The sequence below is a fragment of the Anomaloglossus baeobatrachus genome, chromosome 1 (assembly GCF_048569485.1).
Source record: "Anomaloglossus baeobatrachus isolate aAnoBae1 chromosome 1, aAnoBae1.hap1, whole genome shotgun sequence".
Classification (NCBI taxonomy): domain Eukaryota; kingdom Metazoa; phylum Chordata; class Amphibia; order Anura; family Aromobatidae; genus Anomaloglossus; species Anomaloglossus baeobatrachus.
In genome coordinates, this window is record NC_134353.1 from 351,854,852 (window position 1) to 351,875,560 (window position 20,709).

Here is a 20,709-nt window from a genome sequence, read left to right on the forward strand (position 1 = left end):
CACCAACCCTAGGACTTTGGGTTTTCCCGGTCTCTCAGGGCAAGAATGAAGCAGGTGTGTACCGCTTCCACAGTAAAAGCACAGACCCAGGGCGAGCTGCTCTGCTCGGCGTTGCTCATCTAGTCCCAGACGGTCTATTTGCATAGGTTCGGGAGTAGAATCTCAGGATGGCAGTGGCGGGGGAACGGTAGACCTCTGCGGAGTGGAGGTGTGACGGATTGGTTGCCTCTTCTGGGATACTTCCTTGGATCGTTCCTGAAAACGAAGATCGATCCGGGTTGCTAAGAGAGACTATAGCATCCAAAGTACGAGGAACATCACGACCGGCTATTTCATCCTTGATGCGGCCGGAGAGGCCCTCCCAAAAGGCCGCTGTCAATGCCTCGTTGTGCCATCCTAACTCAGAGGCAAGCGTACGGAACTTGATGGCATACTGACCAACCGTTAGGGTTCCTTGGCGTAACCGGAGGAGCGAGGAGGTGACCGCGGTGGTGCGTCCTGGTTCATCAAAGGTGCTACGGAAGGCCTGAAGGAATTCCAGGATGACGGTAGTCACTGAGTCCTCATTCTCCCACAAAGGATTTATCCAGGCCAATGCTTCGCCTTCCAGATTGGACATCAGAAAGGCCACCTTTGCTCGATCAAAGGCAAAGAGGTGTGGAAGCAACTCAAAATGTAGCGAGCATTGATTTAGAAACCTCTACAGGTCTTGGGGTCCCCAGCATGAGGCGAAGTAGCTAGGCGGAGTTGCGACGCCGAGGAGGAAACAGATGCAGATGCAGTCGCTGTTTTTTGCATCGATGAGGATGTGGCTGCGGTCTGTATAGTATACAAACGGTGGTCCACAGACGTCAAGAAATTCAGTTTGCGGGTTAGGGTCTCATGCTCTCGCACCAGTTCCTGGCGCAATTCAGCCATTTCAGACGTTTGTGCTCTGGCGGAATCCATGGCCTGATCAATCTGTAACGTCCGGGATGTGGATTCACTGGGCCGTGCACCGGACTCCCGCAGAGAGGCAACCTGGAGCTAACCCCTATACAGGGACTGTCCGGTCACCCCGCCAGGGGGCCTAAATGCACGGTAGCCGGAACACGGGAGGTACGAAGTCCAAGTCCTATAGAAGTCTGCAGGAGTCCAAAGGGAGCTGTAGGCAGGACGGATGACTGGAACCGGGTTCAGGTGCCGAGTAGAGACAACAGGCAGGATCCGGATCCAGATGAGATGTGCAGAGCGAGGTAACCAGGGACCGGTAACAGGATCAAACTGACGGATGATGGCGGAAACCACAGCAGACAGTCACGGAACACTTCCTGGAGAACTCCGCAATCAGGACAATGTCAAGGCGGCAGACAGGCTCTGAGAAAGAGACAGAGTTAGTCTTGGAGACAACGTACAAAGGGACCTGAGCACCTAGCTATGGGAACACGTTGATCAGGCGCCGCCCACCTGGAAAGGAAAGTCTTATATACCCTGCACCTGTATCAGCCATATCCTGTTTCAGGATTGTTGGGCCTATAAGACAAGGTGAGTGGGTGCGGCCCCGCCCTATACACATGCATAAAGCCTAGCAGCCAGAATCAAACACAGGAGGCCGGGGACAGGACGCAGGGGAGCACGAGCGGGAGCGGCGGCCGCGATCTGTAGGCACGTGGACTGGATCAGTGGATAAGAAGCGGTGCCAGGACACTGGGAGCGTGACAGTATGTATAGGTAATGGGAGATATTAGTAGACCAGTTGCTCTCAGAAAAATGAATAGCTAATGGGGAGTTACTAGGTGTGATGGTACAAGGTATAGCACAAAGGAAATAGTTCTATGATTCCTATGTAATGAAAATAGGCAGAGGCCCTCTTCATTAATGGAAGAAATAATAAAAAAAACACAAAAAACATCAAAAAGGGGGTTTGTGGACAGTATAGACAGGGGCCATTCTACCTGAATATCTCTGGATTTGAATTCCTCTGCGTTCACCAAGTCCCCTGTAGAAACCATAAGGGAAGAAACACGTTGGGTCACACTCAAAAAAACACAGCAGGGTATCCTAACTAGGGCTAGCTGTGGACTGCCCTTGTAAGGGTGGAAGCAAATGGGGTATTAGGACATTATGAGCTAATCACAAGTATATCCAGAGTTAGTGATTTTGCCTGGGACCTGGTGCAATAGCAGGTCAAGACTGGCCACCCCTCTACAAGTAAAAGTTATGTTTTAACATTAGTTATCCTGCTGATTTCCCTAGTTAAAAAAACCCCAGTAAAACAGGAAACATTGATTTGATAAAAAGAACAATACTTTAACATTAGGGATGATTGAATACCTCAAATATTCGACTTTGTGAAGATTTGCCGAATAGGTCGCCGTTATTCGACTAGTCGCGAATATTCGATGCGCAATGTAAGTCTATGGAAAACCGGAATAACAGCTATTCGGAACTATTCGGGCTTCCCATAGACTTACATTGCACATCGAATATTCGCATAGTGGCAACCTATTCGTTGGATAGTCGCGAAGCCGAATATTTGAGGTATTCGATCATCCCTATTTAACATGTATTAATATAACATCTTATTTCCAGTGTTTTTAAATACAAATCCAAATTTTAATTCATACTTGCGGTGCAGCAAATATAATATTTATCAGCACTGATATTGTTGAAATTAGAACAGTGCTCCCATGTACAAGAGGAAATTCAAGAATGAACGGATCTGATTGAATCCTGTTTTGACCACAATTCTCTGGTTTCTATTAGATTTAATTTTAGAAATCATCTTTGGTGGCAAATTTACAGAAGGTACCATCTAATCTCCTGGAACCTATGTATATGACATCACATACATATTAAAATCAAGCAATTAAAGAAAGATGTTAAGTTTATATATTTACCAACTTCACTAACTCATTTTCTGCAAAGATGTGTAAAACATTAAGACTTTACAAATTAAGGTACAGAAACTTGAAGTCATTGTCCAGCGCTCACATGTTCCTTAGGATAGGTCATCAAGGTCCAACACCTGGAAACCTAACAATCAGCTGTTATAGGCTCTGCGCATGGTCGGATGTGAACTCTGTATGGATTCAGAACATTATGACTCCATAATGACTTGTGCTGTGCTTATTAAAGGGAATCTGTCAGCAAGTTTTTGCTACCTTATCTGAGAGCAGCATACTGTAGGCACAGAGACCCTGAATCCAACAATGTATCACTTATATTACTGGCAGCAACCGTTCTGACACAATCAGAATTTTTAGATTTATACATGTAGCAGAGTCCAGAGAGCTGCCCCCGCCCGCACCAGGCTATAAACAGAGATTGTACATTGACAGTGAGGTGTCATTCAGAAGAGTGGGCATGCTGGACTACCTTTTGTGTAACATTGTAATCCAAGCAAAGATAAGTCCTGCTGGTTAAACAAACATAACAAATAAACAACAGATTGGATCTTGACAAGACAGGCATCACTGAATTCTCTTTTAACCCTTGCAGCATGCTGACTTCAGCTGACATAGCAAAAACCTGCTGATAGAGTCCCTTTAACAAGGATTGATGCTTCATTATAGGTATGACAAATATAACAAAAAGTGATGTTGCAGAGGAAGCTTTCGAGACTTCTAAGGTCTCTTCATCAGGCATGGTATAACAAAGTATCTAAAGAAACACCAAAAATTGGAACAATCTGTATATATTTGTGTTTCCACCTGGTGAAGAAACCTAAGTTACCTCGAAAGCTTGCTCTGTAACATCACTTATTTTAATTTTTTTAGCCATTAAAGGGTACGATAAATACAATATTATTATTTTGTTTCTCCCACTGAGAAAAATCAATATATCATATAAAATGGAACATGAAGAAACTTTGCAATAGTTTGTAATGAACACTTTTTTTCTACAGCTCTTGTGCAGACTTATGTGTCTCAGACCAGGTTACAGACTATAAACAAACTGCTCATCCTGCAGGAATATTCTGGTCCATCTGACTCCACTTTATGCTAATACACACATATAAAAGGGTAAGAAAGAATTGGAGGATAGATGGAATGACTGAAGGATCATGCACTTTAGTTTGCAACCATAGACCACAGGTCCCAATCCTGCGGCTCTGGAGCTATATGTGGCTCGCGTGTGAAGGCTACGAGCGACTGTGAACGAGCAAAAATACTCACCTTATCATTGCTCGTTGACACGCCGCTCATTTTCAAAAAATGGATCGACATTAAGCGCGTCGGTTGTTCATTGTTCACGAGGTAGCACACATCGCTCCGTGTGACACACTGGGAATGATGAACTGCAGCTTACCTGCATCCCGCCGGCAATGCAGAAGGAAGGAGGTGGGCGGGATGTTATGTCCTGCTCATCTCCGCCTCTCCGCTTCTATTGGCCGGCCGCTGTGTGACGTCGCTGTGACGCTGAACTTCCCTTCCCCTTCAGGAAGAATATGTTCACCGCCCACAGCGAGGTCGTTCGGGAGGTAAGTACGTGTGACGAGGGTTGCCAACTTTGTGCGCCACGGGCAACAAATTGCCCGTAACGCACAAACGATGGGGGCGGGTGCGATCGCACATGCAATCGCACGATAAATCGCCACGTGTAAAGCGGCCTTTACCCTCTACTTCCCCTTGCTTTTTCTTTCCGCGGCTACCCTTGTCCACTCACTACCTCAGACGGCTTCAGCCCCTCGACTTTCCTAGACCCATCCCAAGTAACTCTCTGTCTCGGGTATGTCTGTCTAGTCCCTGGACTCTTCTGAGCCCGTCCCGATGTGAGCCTTCAGTTCCGGACACTTGCAGGATACATCTTGGTTCCCCTTCAGACCCAAGTCACCAAGCATCATACACACTAGAAACACCTCTACAGAACTGACTAGCCTCAGGCCTGTCTCACCAGCCAACCCTTGTATCTCTGTCACTGCTCTCATCCTGGCATTCAATTACATTCGTAATCGGGAAGTATCTCCCAACTGTACATGCGAAAACCTTCATTTACTCTAATCCCTATCTAGCCAATATCCTCATACTTTACATTATACTGTTAACACATAACTCACACATTACAGATTATACTTTACATTACTATAAAACACATATTAGAGTAAAATGCAGTATTCTGTAAAAATGCTTTATGCTTTCGGCTGCTAGATGGCACCAACAGTAGTACTGCTCCAGCTCAGCAATGCATAAGGCCCATTTACACACAACGATATCGCTAACGAGATATCGTGGGGGTGACGGTGTTGGTGACGCACATCCGGCCTCGTTAGCGATGTCGTTGTGTGTGACACCTTTTTGCGATCAGTAATGATCACAAAAAGGTGTCAAATCATTTGTCGTGTACACGTCGTTCATTTTTAAAAATATCGTTCCTCATTTGGAACGCAGGTTGTTTGTTGTTCCTGCGGCAGCACACATCGCTATTTGTGACACCGCAGGAACGAGGAACAATATCATACCTGCGGCCGCCGGCAATGACGAATGAAGGAGGTGGGCGGGATGTTCCGGCCACTGATCTCCGCCCCTCTGCTTCTATTGGGCGGCCGCTTAGTGACGCCGCTGTGACGCCGAACGAACCTCCCCCTTAAAGGAGAGATTGTTCGGCGGCCACAGCGACGTCGGTGAACAGGTAATTGCGTGTGACGCTGCCGCTGGATATTGTTCGCTACGGCAGCGATCACCCCGTGACGCGCCACTGACGTGGGCGGGTGCTATCGCTCATGACATAGCTAGCGATGTTGCAGCGTGTAAAGCCCACTTTAGTCATTTTATAAAACACAACTATTATGATGCACACACTATAAAATACATTGAACATATTATATTTAACTACCGTAGGAGTGGGGTAATCTAGTCACCCCTACATTGGTATACTGCTTCAGGGTTGTGATTTCTGTGGAAAAGCTTTGGCAGTCATTATACTGGTATAATCAGGGCACTGGGTGTCACTACTGTGAGGGGGTGGGATCTGGATGTGGCTCGCGACCCTCTCTCAGAGCTGAATGTGGATCTCAAGGTTAGAAAGGTTGGAGACTGCAGCCACCATGGCGATGCATGCATATGCAAAGGGTCTGTAAAAAGAAAATGTTAGGAACATTTTATTGAAAACTTATTGAAAAATGTCTTAATAATTCATTTTATTTGACTTCAGATAGTTTTAAAAATGGATGATATAATGGATAAATATCACAACAATGCAGTACACATTTTCCCATGATCATACAAATCCTGGCAGTCATATTTGGCTATATATTTGGCTAAATATCAGTTCACATCCCAACTCTTTTTTTGTGTTTATTGCCTAATAATAAAATCAAGTGTTACAAGAAAGTATGAACTAAGCTTAATAAAAAAAATTAAAGGTAAAAGGACTAAAAATGATTGTTGTACATTATCCCTTAACCTACACAACATCTGAAGGAAGATCACGTTTATCTTTGACCTTGACAAACCTTCAGAATTGCTTCTTTAAATACCATTTAGGTTCAGAAAGATATCTTCCAGTAAAAAGCAATAAAGATTCAATAAATAACGAGTACCATTATTGTAATTACAAAGGACTATTGAGTTTCCCTTTTGTTTGTGATTAGTTAATTACTGCTTCGCTAATGATGATTGAATCATATCATACCTCTATGGGCAAAATAATCATATGTTCATTAAACGTCTGTTTTCCATATTCATTCACTTAATTGCCAAACAGGTAATTGCAAGGAATAAAAGCAGATGTAATGTAATCCAAATTTAATTGGAAAAGCTTGTTGTAAGCAGATAAGAAATTAAATATATCATCATCGTAATTTAACCGGGTACGGTCTCCATCGCAAGGATATCAGTAAGGTCAGAAAACCAAACAAAATACTATTTTACCATGCATGTACAGCGATCTCTGGCACCATTTTATTGAAGACACTGTAGATATGAATATGAGTGGTGGCGGCACATGCACAATTTTTTTTTTCATCAGTGCATGCGCCATTGCTCATAGTTATCTCCACAGTGTCCTAAGTAAAATGGTAGTACGCACATGCGCTGATCATTATTGAAGAAAATGTCACACTAGCAATGGGCACGCGCTGACAGCAATGGCAAGGGTAGTGGCGGCGCAAAATTTAAATAAAGAAGAGGCGAGCCAGGAGGAGGAAGCATTCCTGAGGACACGGCCCACATAGTCCCGCCTCTATACTAATGCTGTGCACACGCCATTTCTGAAGGTTCTATAAAGGATTTTTCAGCAATCAAACATTGAATCTCTATACTAAGGTTTGGTATGAATCAGCCAGTATAGTACTGCTTGTACTTTATATGTGAAAAACCTACTGTTTGTTTCCCTTTAAGGGCAGCATAATATTTTATGTCTGCTGGGCTATTGTTCTGCTTTTTTAATAACCACACAAAAAATATTATGGAGTTCCAGCTACAATTCTGCTTTATTCAAATCAAGCACAGTAGGATTTTATCCAAGTAACAGTGTATAAAACGAAACGGTACTGCTCACCTAGTATGGTTGTGTGAGACACAACACTACTAGGGCTTCAAAATAGAGGTTTACCATCTGCTGCAGCTCCAAAGGTTGGCAGAATCAAAGTGATATTAAAGTAATCAGATACGTGCATAACGTGCTGCTGGTGTATCCACGAATAATTTCAATATGCAGTGTAGAAGGTAACTGTGGGATTTATTCTCAATTTGTTTTGAAATTCTCAGACTTCGTGAGGAGAACCACCAAGATCTTTGTGGTTCTACTGATGAAGAAGTCTGAGAACCTTCTACACCACATATTGTAATTATTTATGGACACGCCACCAGCAGGTTATATTATAGACTAGAGATAAGCAGATCCGATGAGATTCAAATTTGCCAAATCCATTGGATTTTACCAGGAAATTAGATTTGTAGATAATTTATTCTCTGCAAACTGAATGTCCCTTATTATGATCTGGGTTCTCCAAAGATCTCAGAGCATAATAAATGTAGGATATAAAAAAAACAGCAATCACTAATACTCACTTCACCTCACTTACGCTGCTCACTATGCCCCATATGGTCCTCGATGCCTCTTCTAACCACAGACTTATGCGTAAACATTGGGCATCTCATCTTCACACTACACCAGGACTTCCAGTCATGACCATTCCCAGGATGTCCCTGTGCATATGTAGGAACATCTCGGTAATTGTAGTGGTGAAAGTCCCATCCTAGAGTGCCCATTGTAAGGTCATAGTAAATTTCCTGACATCAGGATGTCACCCCAACCTTACAATGCAGAGATGTCCTAGGCCTGATTATGGCCGGAAGTCAAGAGTGAACAGTGAAGAGGCCCTGGGTTTCAATGCATGATGGCATAAAAAAGATTCAATGAGAACCTATGGGGGAGAGTATGCCGCAGAGGTGGAGTGGGGAGGTGAGTGGTGAGATTTTTTTTTATTGTTTTTTAACCTTTATTTTAGCCCCTTATAGGTTGAGAATATCTTCCTGAATTTGCATGAGGCAAATTACCATGAAATCCATAACTTTGTGGGAACAGTTTAGGGAAGAACCTTTTCTGTCCCAAGATGACTGTGCCCCATGGCACCAAGCAAGGTTCATAAAGGTTGGGTGAGTTTGATATCGAAGAAATTGACTGGCCTGCACAAAGCCCTGACCTCAAGAACTTAACTGAGCTCTACAAAGCCCTGACCTCAACCCCATGTATCACCTTAGGAATAAACTAGAACACAGATGATGAGCCTCCTGTCCAACATCAGTGTCTAACCTCACAAAGGCTCTTTTGAACATATGGGGAAACATTTCCACAGACACAATGTAAAATCTTGAAATTACTTCCAGAAGAGAGGAATCAGATTCATCTGCAAAGGAAAGATCTTCTCCAAATTTAAACCTACGGATTTATAATGAGACGTACTGTATATTTAGGTCCTTTTATACAGTATGTGTAGATGTCCCAAAATTGTATCCATATCGTGTAGATAAAAAATAAATAATAAACGTGTTTCCATTTCAAATAAAAAATAATATAAGCAATAGTATAGGTCACAGTGCAGAATTCACTGCAGAGCCTGCCAAGAGTAATCAGTCTTGATAAAATCCACTATTGTATAACTGATAATTACTTGTATGGGTATTTTTGAAGCATGCCAAATGCAGTCAGACTTGCTTAATTTATGCTTCGTTTATCCAGATGCCAGGCTGTATGCAAGTTTTAAAGGGTGACCAGCCTTCCAGAAACATTGTATGTTATCTAGTTAGACTAATACTGTTAAAATCAGGATGAAAACTGGGTCTACACAGCTCAGCATACTCCGCAGTTGGTGTTCCAGCCACTCTCGCTGTCTAAAGCGTTGAACTGTGCTTGTTCATGCATTTTCATATTGTTCATCTGAATACAAATTATGGACAAGACAACTCAGATCACATTAAACATTGGGGATGTCGGAGAACTGAGCAAGGCTTTAATGTTTTTGCTTCAAATACCATTAAAGGGCTTTCAGCATCAGGGATGAGTGTTCTAATGCATTCATGTAAAACTTTACCCTAGTTTCTGTCAAGTGCATAAATGGACTAATTTTACAGATTTCGAGTATCTGTGATTTCCTGAGTGTTCAGTGCAGTCATATTATCTCTTCTAGTTTCCTGATCAAAAATAAGGGCTACCGTACATGCGAAATATATGCTGTATGTCCTTTACTATTCTCAGCTTTTTTTTTATTATCTACAATACTTTCTATAGAATTAGGGGAATCTCTGTTTTTGCCCTTTTATTTTGTACCTTCCTTTCTTCCGTTTTTATCTTTTTGTATATTTCGTCATATGAAGGCTTATGTTTTGAAGAACGAGTTATACTTTCGCATGAAATCACTGACTTAGGCTGCTTTCACACTATGTTTTTTTAACATGCATCCTGAACGTTTTTCTAACGCAAAAACGGATCCAGTGCAAATGCGTTTTCATTTCAATGCATTTGCAATGGACTCGCGTCGACATGCGTTCACCTGCGTTTGCGTGCGTTATAGTGAGGATCCAGCGACTTGCAGTTTTTTAACTTTTTTCAAAAACGCTACTTGTAGCGTTTTTGAGCTGCGTCCAAATACTGCAAATTGCTGGATCCTGACTAAACAGCATGCAAACGCATGTGAACGCTGGCATGCTGATAGACAGGATCCTGTTTGCTCTACTGAGCATGCCCAGAAACCAGCCTCGGGTGATCAGTCCCTCTCTCTCCCTCCCTCTCTGTCTCTCTTCCCCTCCCTCTCTGTCTCTCTCCTCCTCCCTCTCTCCCTCTCCTCTCTCTCCCCCACCTGAGAGCTGCGGACACTCGTAACCAAGATAAATATCGGGTAACCAAGCAAAGCGCTTCTCTTAGTTACCTGATGTTTATGTTGGTTACGTGTGCAGGGAGCCCGGCTCCTAGCAGCTGCGGATGCTCGTAACCAAGATAAATATCGGGTATCCAAGCAAGTTACCCGATGTTTACCTTGGTTACCAGCGTCCGCAGCTGTCAGAAGCTGGCTCCCAGTCTATCACGTTCAGTTCCACTGACTCCCGATCACATGACTCGAATGCCCGCCCATAAACTTAAAGTGACAGGATCCTGCAAAATAGCACTTGCGTTTGCATGCGTTTTTTTGCTGCAAAAACAGGATCTGCTTTTACAGCAAAAAAACATTCATGACGCATGTTAAAAAAACGTAGTGTGAAAGCACCCTTAACCATAAAATGTACTACAAAACAAGAAAAAAATACAAGTGGGATGAAATGGTAAAAAACAATGCAATCTATTGTTTTTATGGCTTTTATGGCAGTTAGTGTTAAAAATGACATTGGAACGTGATTCTCCAGATTAGTATGACTATGACATGATCAAACTTGCATAGTTTTTTTTTTCAATTTGAGGGGTGTAAAAAATATCAAGGTTGCAAAAAACAAAACAAAACAACCAATTTTTGTTTTGTGTCGTTATTTTTATAAGACCCATAATGTTTTTACTTTTCTATCAATGGAGCCTTGAAGGCTTATATTTGTTCTTATATGTACGATAAATTATGTACATTCACTTTTTGATGCAATTAACACTATTCTGGACCTTACTTTTATGAATGCCCTGATACAAAATTAGTTTTTTCAGGTTTTTTTTTTTAGGAAACAGAGTGGTTTTAATTTTATGCTTATAAAACTTTTTTTTAATTTTTTTCCGTATTTTTCTCTTTAGGAAACTTGAATTCTTTGATGTCTTCTTTTATATACTGCATTACTTCCTGTTGTTGGGCTTCATAGGAGCTGGTAGCCATGGGGGCATTCAGCAGGCGTCAGGCTTGTATGGTAACCCATCAGCACCCAAAATTTCCACGTGGGGGTCCTATGGAGGCCAGTGCAATTATTGACAGTGCCATGTAAATAGTTAAACCATAGCAATCAGTGCTAGTTTTGGTCTCTATTGTTACAATCAGGTGCCACATGTAGAGTGGGCTCAGCTTCTGAGCCCCTTCCATACACCTGGACCCAAGAACGGGTGTCCAGGTATGTACATTTACACCAGTGAAGTTAATGAACCCTATTATATACATGGGGAGGCCTTCTGCTTTTTTTAAACCACAGTAATGTCCAGCTGCCTTTAAGAATTTTAATCATAGAAGCACACAAGCTCATTTAAAGAATATTTTTTTAGAAGCCCCACCTAGAAGCAACATTTCCCAATAGGAAGAAAATGACCAGCTGGTGGCCACAGCTTGTAACAAATTATTTTTCCAGATGTTTACATTTCTCCTATAATAGCCACTTATTCAAACAAATGACCATCCAAGTATTACAGATGGAGCAAAGTTTATTTTAATAAATAATGCACCATCTTGAATACTTGTTACAAATGATTTTCTTACTTAAAGAGCATTTGTTACCAGTTGTCTTATTTTATTCCCACTTTTCCCATGAATAATCACTTTTTTCCCTTTACAGTGAAAGTAATATGAGCCTTTTTAGTTCGTGCTGATTTTGATGGTCTTTACCAAGGGGGTGTTTCTTACAGGGTAATTATGCACAGCATCCTTAAACCACACTTAAAGGGAACCAATCATCAGGATTTTTCTATATAACCTAAAGCCAGCGCTATACTGGCACTATCAGGCTGATTATCTACATACCATTAGTGGTCAGCTCGGATGTATAGGCTTTCAAATCCAAGAAAGTGAAGTTTATAAATTCATCAGCTTCTTGAGTGGCAGTTGCATCTGAGCAGATAATCTCTAGGTGGGTATTCATATGGATTCCCGCCCCCCTGCCTATTGTTCCTCCCTCTATGGTAAGTATTATACAAACTATTAACTTTTTTGAAGGACCTGTGGTGAGGTCATACCCATGTGACCTGGTATCCAGCTTTGTTTTGCTGAGGCCCCGCCCCTTCTGGTCACATGGGTATGACCTCACCACAGGTCCTTCAAAAAAGTGAATTGTTTGTATAATACTTACCATAGAGGAAGGAACAACAGGCAGGGGGGCGGGAATCCATATGAATACTCACCTAGAGATTGTCTGCTCAGATGCAACTGTCACTCAAGAAGCTGCTGAATTTATAAACTTCACTTTCTTGGATTTGAAAACCTAAACATCCGAGCTGACCACTAATGGTATGTAGATAAGCAGCCTTATAGTGCCAGTATAGCGCTGGCTTTATCTTATATATGGAAATCCTGGTGATTGGTTCCCTTTAAAGAGATGGTTCACTACTTATTTTTCCAAGCCACATCGGTATAATATTGAGAAACAAGGCTTCTCTCAGATACCTAGTGTTGTCAATAGTGCTTGGAAGTGGTGCTATTGCGATCTGCTCATCCCCTTCTTGTGAGCCCCGGGCTCCATGGCCTCTGATGTTCGGTGATGTAACATCAACTTCCTGTTGACCTGACATCACCGAAGCCTTCCTCAGTCTTCCTGAGTGACTGGGCTGTGGGCAGCGATTCACCGCTCATCATAGCCCAGCATCTCACTGCAGAGCGCTGCAAGCATGAGCGATGCTGGGCTGTGACAAGTGGTGAAACGCTGCCCACAGCCCAGTCACTCAGGAAGTCTGGCCGCGGTAATGTCAGGTCAACTTAAAGTTGACGTGACATCACCGGAAGTCAGAGGTCTTGGAGCCCGAGGATCACGAGAAGGGGATGAGCTGACTGCAATAGTGCCGCTCACAGGCTGAATTGCCAACACATTATATTTGAGAGAAATATTGTTTCTTAATATTATATCGATGTGGTTTTGAAAAATAAGTAGTGAACCAACTCTTTAAAGAATCATGTGAGCTACACCCCCTTCGTAAAGATCATAAAAATTAGCACTAAATACAAAGGCCCATATTTATGGATCTGTACGGTGGATTTAAAAGAAAAAATGGAGCAACAGAAATAAAATAAAACAAACATTTTAAATCAGACCTGGTATCAATGCTGCTGTTCTCATGTGCCTCTTTGTTTTATATAGTAAAAACTCAAATTTGTTTTTTTGTTTTTTTTCAGTCCGCGAATGAGGTTGTCCTTCATTGTATTTTCGACTCAAGCAAAGACAATTATGCCACTGACGGGAGACAGGTATGTTTCTGGTTTGTACAATTTAGGGAGCAATACAATCAATTACTCGTTTGTGTTATGTTTTCATATTTTGACTATGCTTCATTCATTTTTAATATTATTACACAGTTAGCTATGTTTTGTCATCACACATAGTTTTTTTTAAATCTGACATACCTTCAGCTTCCAAGACTGTTGGCAAACTGATGCAAAATGGCTATTGCTTTGGCCAGCCATACCATTGGAAACCACACCAATTGGAATAATAAACTTTTATTGCTTTTAGGGCAATTTTATTCTCATAATATGGGCTCTTTTCCACTTGCGTACAGCTTCCGATGTGAGACCATTGGAAGCGATATGCTAATGACCCTCTGCTCCGCGTGTTAGCTGAGAGTCATGCAACTGTGATCCAATCATGCGATCATATCACAGCCTCGAAGAAGAGGGAGGGAGCACATTCTCACCATCTCCTCCATTGTCTGTCTCTGCATATATCACACCACACTGCATTCACATAACATGCGAGTGCAGTGCGATGTTTCACACGCTCCCATAGGCATGTATGGGGGTGCGTGAGCCGAGACTCGCTGCAAAACGCAGCATGCTGCGATTGCACCAATAACACGATTCGTGTCTAGAAATAAAAGGCAAGAAGATACTGTCTCATTGATTAACACTGGTGCGAGTGTGATCTGATGTTTTATCGGATCACACTCGCACATGAAAATTGCAAGTGGAAAAGAGCCCTAAAATGCAGTGGCAGGTGGGATATGTGATCGCAGATCCATTTATCTTTGGAGCTACCAGAAAATGCCTAGTACAACACAGCCACTGAGGGAGTTAGTGGATCAGAGGTCTAACTAATGAGGCTAAAAGTTCCCCATGCTGCCGATCGGTGCAGTCCCAGGAGTTGGACCCCCATAAATCAATGTTATCACTTTTCCTATGAAGAGGTGATTAGCTGTTTTCACTGGAGAACCCCTGTATGTGCATCTCTGCTATTCTCTAATAATCACATCATAAGGGTGGGTTAAACTTCCAAGTATTCAATCGCCAGCCTCTGACATCACTGACAAGTGCCGCACGCTGATGTCACCTGCTGGCTTATAGGCCGGTCCTCATTTCTTATTGCTGAGAACCAGATATTGGCAGGCCCCCTGTACGTCTGCTCGGGGTCCACCAAGGCTGGTGCTCAGAACTATTTCACCTAGAGTTATTGTAGTTATGAACAGTTTCAATTGCATACTGGATCAGCAGTAAATTTGGACAAAATTAACAAAGATTTAGTGTGTATCATTCGGTAAATTTCTTTACATCTTAAAATGTATTGTCGCTCAGTCTATAATCTTTTAACACAATTATTCTTTAAAAACACGACTTTGGAGTTACTTGCCTTTTTGTACTCACTAAACCAGGAAATGATAATTAAAAAGATATTCGCCTTCTCTTCGGCCACATGTTTTGAATTTTAGCCTTTTTTGCTGCGTGGTTCCCCATCAGAAAATCCATTGTTTATATGTTCCAGACACATGGAAATAATGAACATAGTTAAATGAAAACATTTCCCAGTGTCAACTAATTCATGGGGATATATTTCGTGGTACTATGTTGCACTCAGTGAAGTGAGGGGAATAATATCTCAGTGCACTTGTGACTTCCTGTTCTCCAACTGTATTGCATTTTTTCCCAATTAAGAAATGTAGATTAGCTCAAAATAAATGTAATCAAACCAAAAATATTAAAGCAAAAAAGAACAATATTTAATTTGTTGTTGTCTTTGAATATGATTATCTGCCTTTGCATATATTGCATTGCATTTTTATTATATACAGCTCTGGCAACAATTAAGAGAACACTGCAAAATTGTCGGTTTTTATGATTTTTCTCTTTATAGGTACAGTCATATGAAAAAGTTTGGGCACCCCTATTAATGTTAACCTTTTTTCTTTATAACAATTTGGGTTTTTGCAACAGCTATTTCAGTTTCATATATCTAATAACTGATGGACTGAGTAATATTTCTGGATTGAAATGAGGCTTATTGTACTAACAGAAAATGTGCAATCCGCATTTAAACAAAATTTGACCGGTGCAAAAGTATGGGCACCCTTATCAATTTCTTGATTTGAACACTCCTAACTACTTTTTACTGACTTACTAAAGCACTAAATTGGTTTTATAACCTCATTGAGCTTTGAACTTCATAGTCAGGTTCTCCAATCATGAGAAAAGGTATTTAAGGTGGCCACTTGCAAGTTGTTCTCCTATTTGAATCTCCTATGAAGAGTGGCATCATGGGCTCCTCAAAACAACTCTCAAATGATCTGAAAACAAAGATTATTCCACATAGTTGTTCAGGGGAAGGATACAAAAAATTGTCTCAGAGATTTAAACTGTCAGTTTCCACTGTGAGGAACATAGTAAGGAAATGGAAGAACACAGGTACAGTTCTTGTTAAGCCCAGACGTGGCAGGCCAAGAAAAATATCAAAGGCAGAAAAGAAGAATGGTGAGAACAGTCAAGGACAATCCACAGACCACCTCCAAAGACCTGCAGCATCATCTTGCTGCAGATGGTGTCAATGTGCATCGGTCAACAATACAGCGCACTTTGCACAAGGAGAAGCTGTATGGGAGAGCGATGCGAAAGAAGACGTTTCTGCAAGCACGCCACAAACAGAGTCGCCTGAGGTATTGAAAAGCACATTTGGACAAGCCAGTTACATTTTGGAAGAAGTTCCTGTGGACTGATGAAACAAAGATTGAGTTGTTTGGTCATACAAAAAGGCGTTATGCATGGAGGCAAAAAAACACGGCATTCCTAGAAAAGCACTTGCTACCCACAGTAAAATTTGGTGGAGGTTCCATCATGCTTTGGGGCTGTGTGGCCAATGCCGGCATCGGGAATCTTGTTAAGGTTGAGGGTCGCATGGATTCAACTCCGTATCAGCAGATTCTTGACAATAATATGCAAGAATCAGTGACGAAGTTGAAGTTACGCAGGGGATGGATATTTCAGCAAGACAATGATCCAAAACACCGCTCCAAATCTACTCAGGCATTCATGTAGAGGAACAATTACAATGTTGTGGGATGGCCATCCCAGTCCCCAGACCTGAATATCATTGAAAATCTGTGGGATGATTTGAAGTGGGCTGTCCATGCTCGGCGACCATCAAACTTAACTGAACTGGAATTGTTTTGTAAACAGGAATGGTCAAATATACCTTCGTCGAGGATCCAGGAACTCATCAAAAGCTACAGGAAGCGACTAGAGGCTGTTATTTTTGCAAAAGGAGGATCTACAAAATATTAAAGTCACTTTTATGTTGAGGTGCCCATACTTTTGCACCGGTCAAATTTTATTTAAATGCGGATTGCACATTTTCTGTTAGTACAATAAACCTCATTTCAATCCAGAAATATTACTCAGTCCATCAGTTATTAGATATATGAAACTGAAATAGCTGTTGCAAAAACCCAAATTTTACAAAGAAAAAAGGTTAACATTAATAGGGGTGCCCAAACTTTTTCATATGACTGTATATTTTTGAGTAAAATGTAAATTGTTCTTTTATTCTATAAACTACTGACGTCTCCGAATTTCCAAGCAAGAAATTTTGTATTTATTTTCTGAAAATGAGAAACTTTGCGAAGGACGTATGAATCAAGCCGCATACAAGGTTATCCTGGAAAAACAGTTGCTTCCTTATGCTCAGGCAATGTTCCCCAACTCTGAGGACTGTTTTTTTCCAGCAGGACAATGCGCCATGCCTACGGACTATAAGACGCACTTTTTCCCCCCCAAATGTTGGGGGAAAATGGGGGCTGCGTCTTATAGTCTGAATGTGGAGCATGTCTGTGGGGAATGAGGGTGCTGCGGTGGAGTGGGTCATTGGTGGCATGAGCAGGCTGTAGCAGCCTGCCATGACCATGTGGGCCCGCTCATTTCATATGCATGCCCATCGTCCCGCCCATCATCCCTCAGCGCTGAAGCCGGCGCTGACAGATGGGTGGGATGATGGGCGGGGGGTGCGCGCATAAATAACAGCTGGCCTGCATGATCACCCCTGGCAACTACAGCCTGGAGGGATCATGTGCGGCTATATTCACTGCCCCCCGCGCATCATCATCAGCGCGGGGGGCAGTGAATAAGTATACTCACCCGTCAGCATTGTCTGCAGCATCGCAATCTCCTCCTGGCCATAGCTGTGCGCACCGCTAGTCTCTACACAGGTCAGCTGACAGGCAGACAGGAGGACGAGCGATGCTGCAGACAATGGTGACGGCTCCACACTCCAGCGGCGCTGCTGCCGGCACTGACAGGAGGAGGAGCGATGGTGCATGGAGCGAGGAAAGGTGAGTATAAAGGTTTATTTTTTTTGTGTGCCACAGGATACAGGCCATATAGCAGGATGGGGTATAGCAGGATGAGGGCATATACCAGGATGGATGGGGGCATATATCAGGATGGATGGGGGTTTATAGCAGGATGGATGGGGGTATATAGCAGGGTGGATGGGGGTATATAGCAGGATGGGGGTATATAGCAGGATGGGGGTATATAGCAGGATAAGGGCATATACCAGGATGGCGCTATGTAGCAGGATGGGGGCTATACCATGATGGCGGTATATAGCAGGATGGGAATATTAACCAGGATGGGGTACATATATACAAGGATGGGGATCATATACAAGGCAGAAGGATCATTACCAGGATGGGGTACCTTAGTAGAGAATTTGGGGACATTACCCCCATAACAGTGTCAGCAGTAGATCCTCGCCCTATAACAGTGTGTCATAACTACATGTTTTGCTTAAAATTTTATTTTCTTATTTTCCTCTAAAACCAAGGTGCGTCTTATGATCAGGTGCGTCTTATAGTCCAAAAAATACGGTAGATTAATCAATGTGTGGATGAAGAACCACCACATCAAAACCCTTTCATGGCCAGCCCAATCTCCAGACCTGAACCCCATTGAAAATCTCTGGAATGTAATCAAGAGAAAGATGGATAGTCACAAGCCATCAAACAAAGAAGAACTGATTACATTTTTGCACCAGGAGAGGCATAAGGTCACCCAAAAAAAGTGTGAAAGACTGGTGGAAAACATGCCAAGATGCATGAAAGCTGTGATTAAAAATCATGGTTATTCCACAAAATATTGATTTCTGAACTCTTCCTGAGGTAAAATATTATTAGTATTGTTGTTTCTAAATGATTATGAACTTGTTTTCTTTGCATTATTTGAGGTGTGAAAGCAATGCAGTTTTTTGTTATTTTGACCATTTCTCATTTTCAGAAAATAAATACAAAATGTATTGCTTGGAAATTTGGAGACGTTGTCAGTAGTTTATAGAATGAAAGAACAATTTACATTTTACTCAAAAATATACCTATAAAGAGAAAAATCAGAAAAACTGAAAATTTTGCAGTGGTCTCTTAATTTTTATCAGAGCTGTATGTATTTTTCAGGTACTTGTTTTTGCAGTTTGTAGAGGCTAGAGCTATGAGAAGTTGAATAGATAGATATATAGAGATAAATCATGAGTAGATAGGTACAGTGGAGGACACATACTGAAAAATACCCCATTGCAAGAACAGTACAAGGGCCCTATATTTTTCTGCTTCATTTGGGAGTAGACCATTTTACCTCTTGGACCCTTATGTGGATGTGCAGATTTCACCAATATGTCCACCCCAGACTAGATAGACAAAGAGCTCATTAGATATAATTGATATTGTGCTCCCTTTAGGCACGATGACTTTGTACAGTTTTCTCTATTTTTCAATATCTTGAAATCTAAAGTGTAACCCTCATTTTAATTTTTATTTCTTTCAAGTGGTTTTTATTGATTTTCAAATATAGGGTATGAACCAGAATCGTATGGGGATACAGAAGGAAAAATGAGGGATAGTGACTACATGGGGTAAACGGGGGGGGGGGGGAATAAATAAATGAAGAAATTTGCATAAAAAGATTAGAGGTTTTTCCTTTTGTTAACAGGTTGTTAATCTGAGTGAGTATTTTTACAATTATTATATATACATCATAGCTGGATATGTAATGGTATAAAGAGAGCTTAGTCCTAGTCAATTGAGTCATTAATATACAAGTTGTATGTGAAGGTTTTGTTCCAAGGAAGCCATTTTTGGTTCTTTTTTTTGTAGTTGTTCTCTATTAAAGGCAAATTATATTTGAATGTATTCTCCACTAAATCCTCTATTTGGGGTATGGAAACACCTGTTTCCATCTTGATGCTATAAGATGTTTTATGGTTAGTAAAATATGGCAGATGATATGTCTAAATTTGTTTGGAATGTCTTCAATACCTATTGAGAGTAGAATTAACTGGGGAGTGAGCGGGATATTTAGATGAGTAATGTTTAATATAAGGCCTTGTGTGTGTCCAACCACAAAATATCAAGGATTGGGCAGTTCCAAAATATCAGGCTTCCTTTTTCCCCACAATTCCTCCAGCAGAGGGGTGATTTTTCTGGATAAATCATGTTTAATGTTTGCGGGGTGAAATACCACTTAGAGAGTACCTTGTAGTATGTTTCTTGAAGACTAACGCAGAAGGAGTATATAGTATCTAAGGTTTTCAAAAACCTCTCCTCCTCAATTTTCATACCCAGGTCTTTTTCCCATGTTGTTAGATTGGGACCTTTGTAAAGGCCTGAGTCTTCACTAAATACCTTATAAATATTATTAGTTTTCCATGTTAGGATGTTTAGGGGGTTGTTCAGTAGAGATGAGCGGTGTTTAAATCGAACTGTTCGCCAATCTCAAATTCGACCTGTTATAGGCGATGTTCGAGTCGTTCGACGAACGCGAACAATTAGCTTCAAGTTTGACAGTTCGAGGTTATATTCGATAATGGTTCGATCACCAAAAGCGTAACTGGCTTTTCACAGTAATACTGTCATTCAATGTTAATACAGTGGAACCTTGGTTAACGAGAAAAATTTGTTCAGGGAGTGTGCTTGTTAACCAAGTTACTCGTTCAGCAAAGCAAGATTTCCCATAGGAAATCATTGCAATGCAGACAATTCGTTCCACAACTTGTTAAATGTCCCATCCCGGTCCCCTATTATGTCATTCCACGCATGCACAAACACACACAAACACGTACAAACACACACAAACGCACAAAAATACACAAACATACA

At 41.6% G+C, this 20,709-nt stretch overlaps 1 protein-coding gene across 3 annotated transcripts in view; it reads left to right on the forward strand.

Moving 5' to 3' along the window:
- Positions 1–20,709, forward strand: part of ANTXR2 (ANTXR cell adhesion molecule 2) — a 356,942-nt gene that overhangs the window by 38,368 nt on the left and 297,865 nt on the right. For all 3 annotated transcript variants that reach the window (XM_075352423.1, XM_075352424.1, XM_075352422.1), the window contains one exon: positions 13,481–13,552. In XM_075352423.1, coding sequence (XP_075208538.1) covers positions 13,481–13,552 — 72 coding nt within the window. The remainder of the gene's footprint in view (positions 1–13,480; positions 13,553–20,709) is intronic.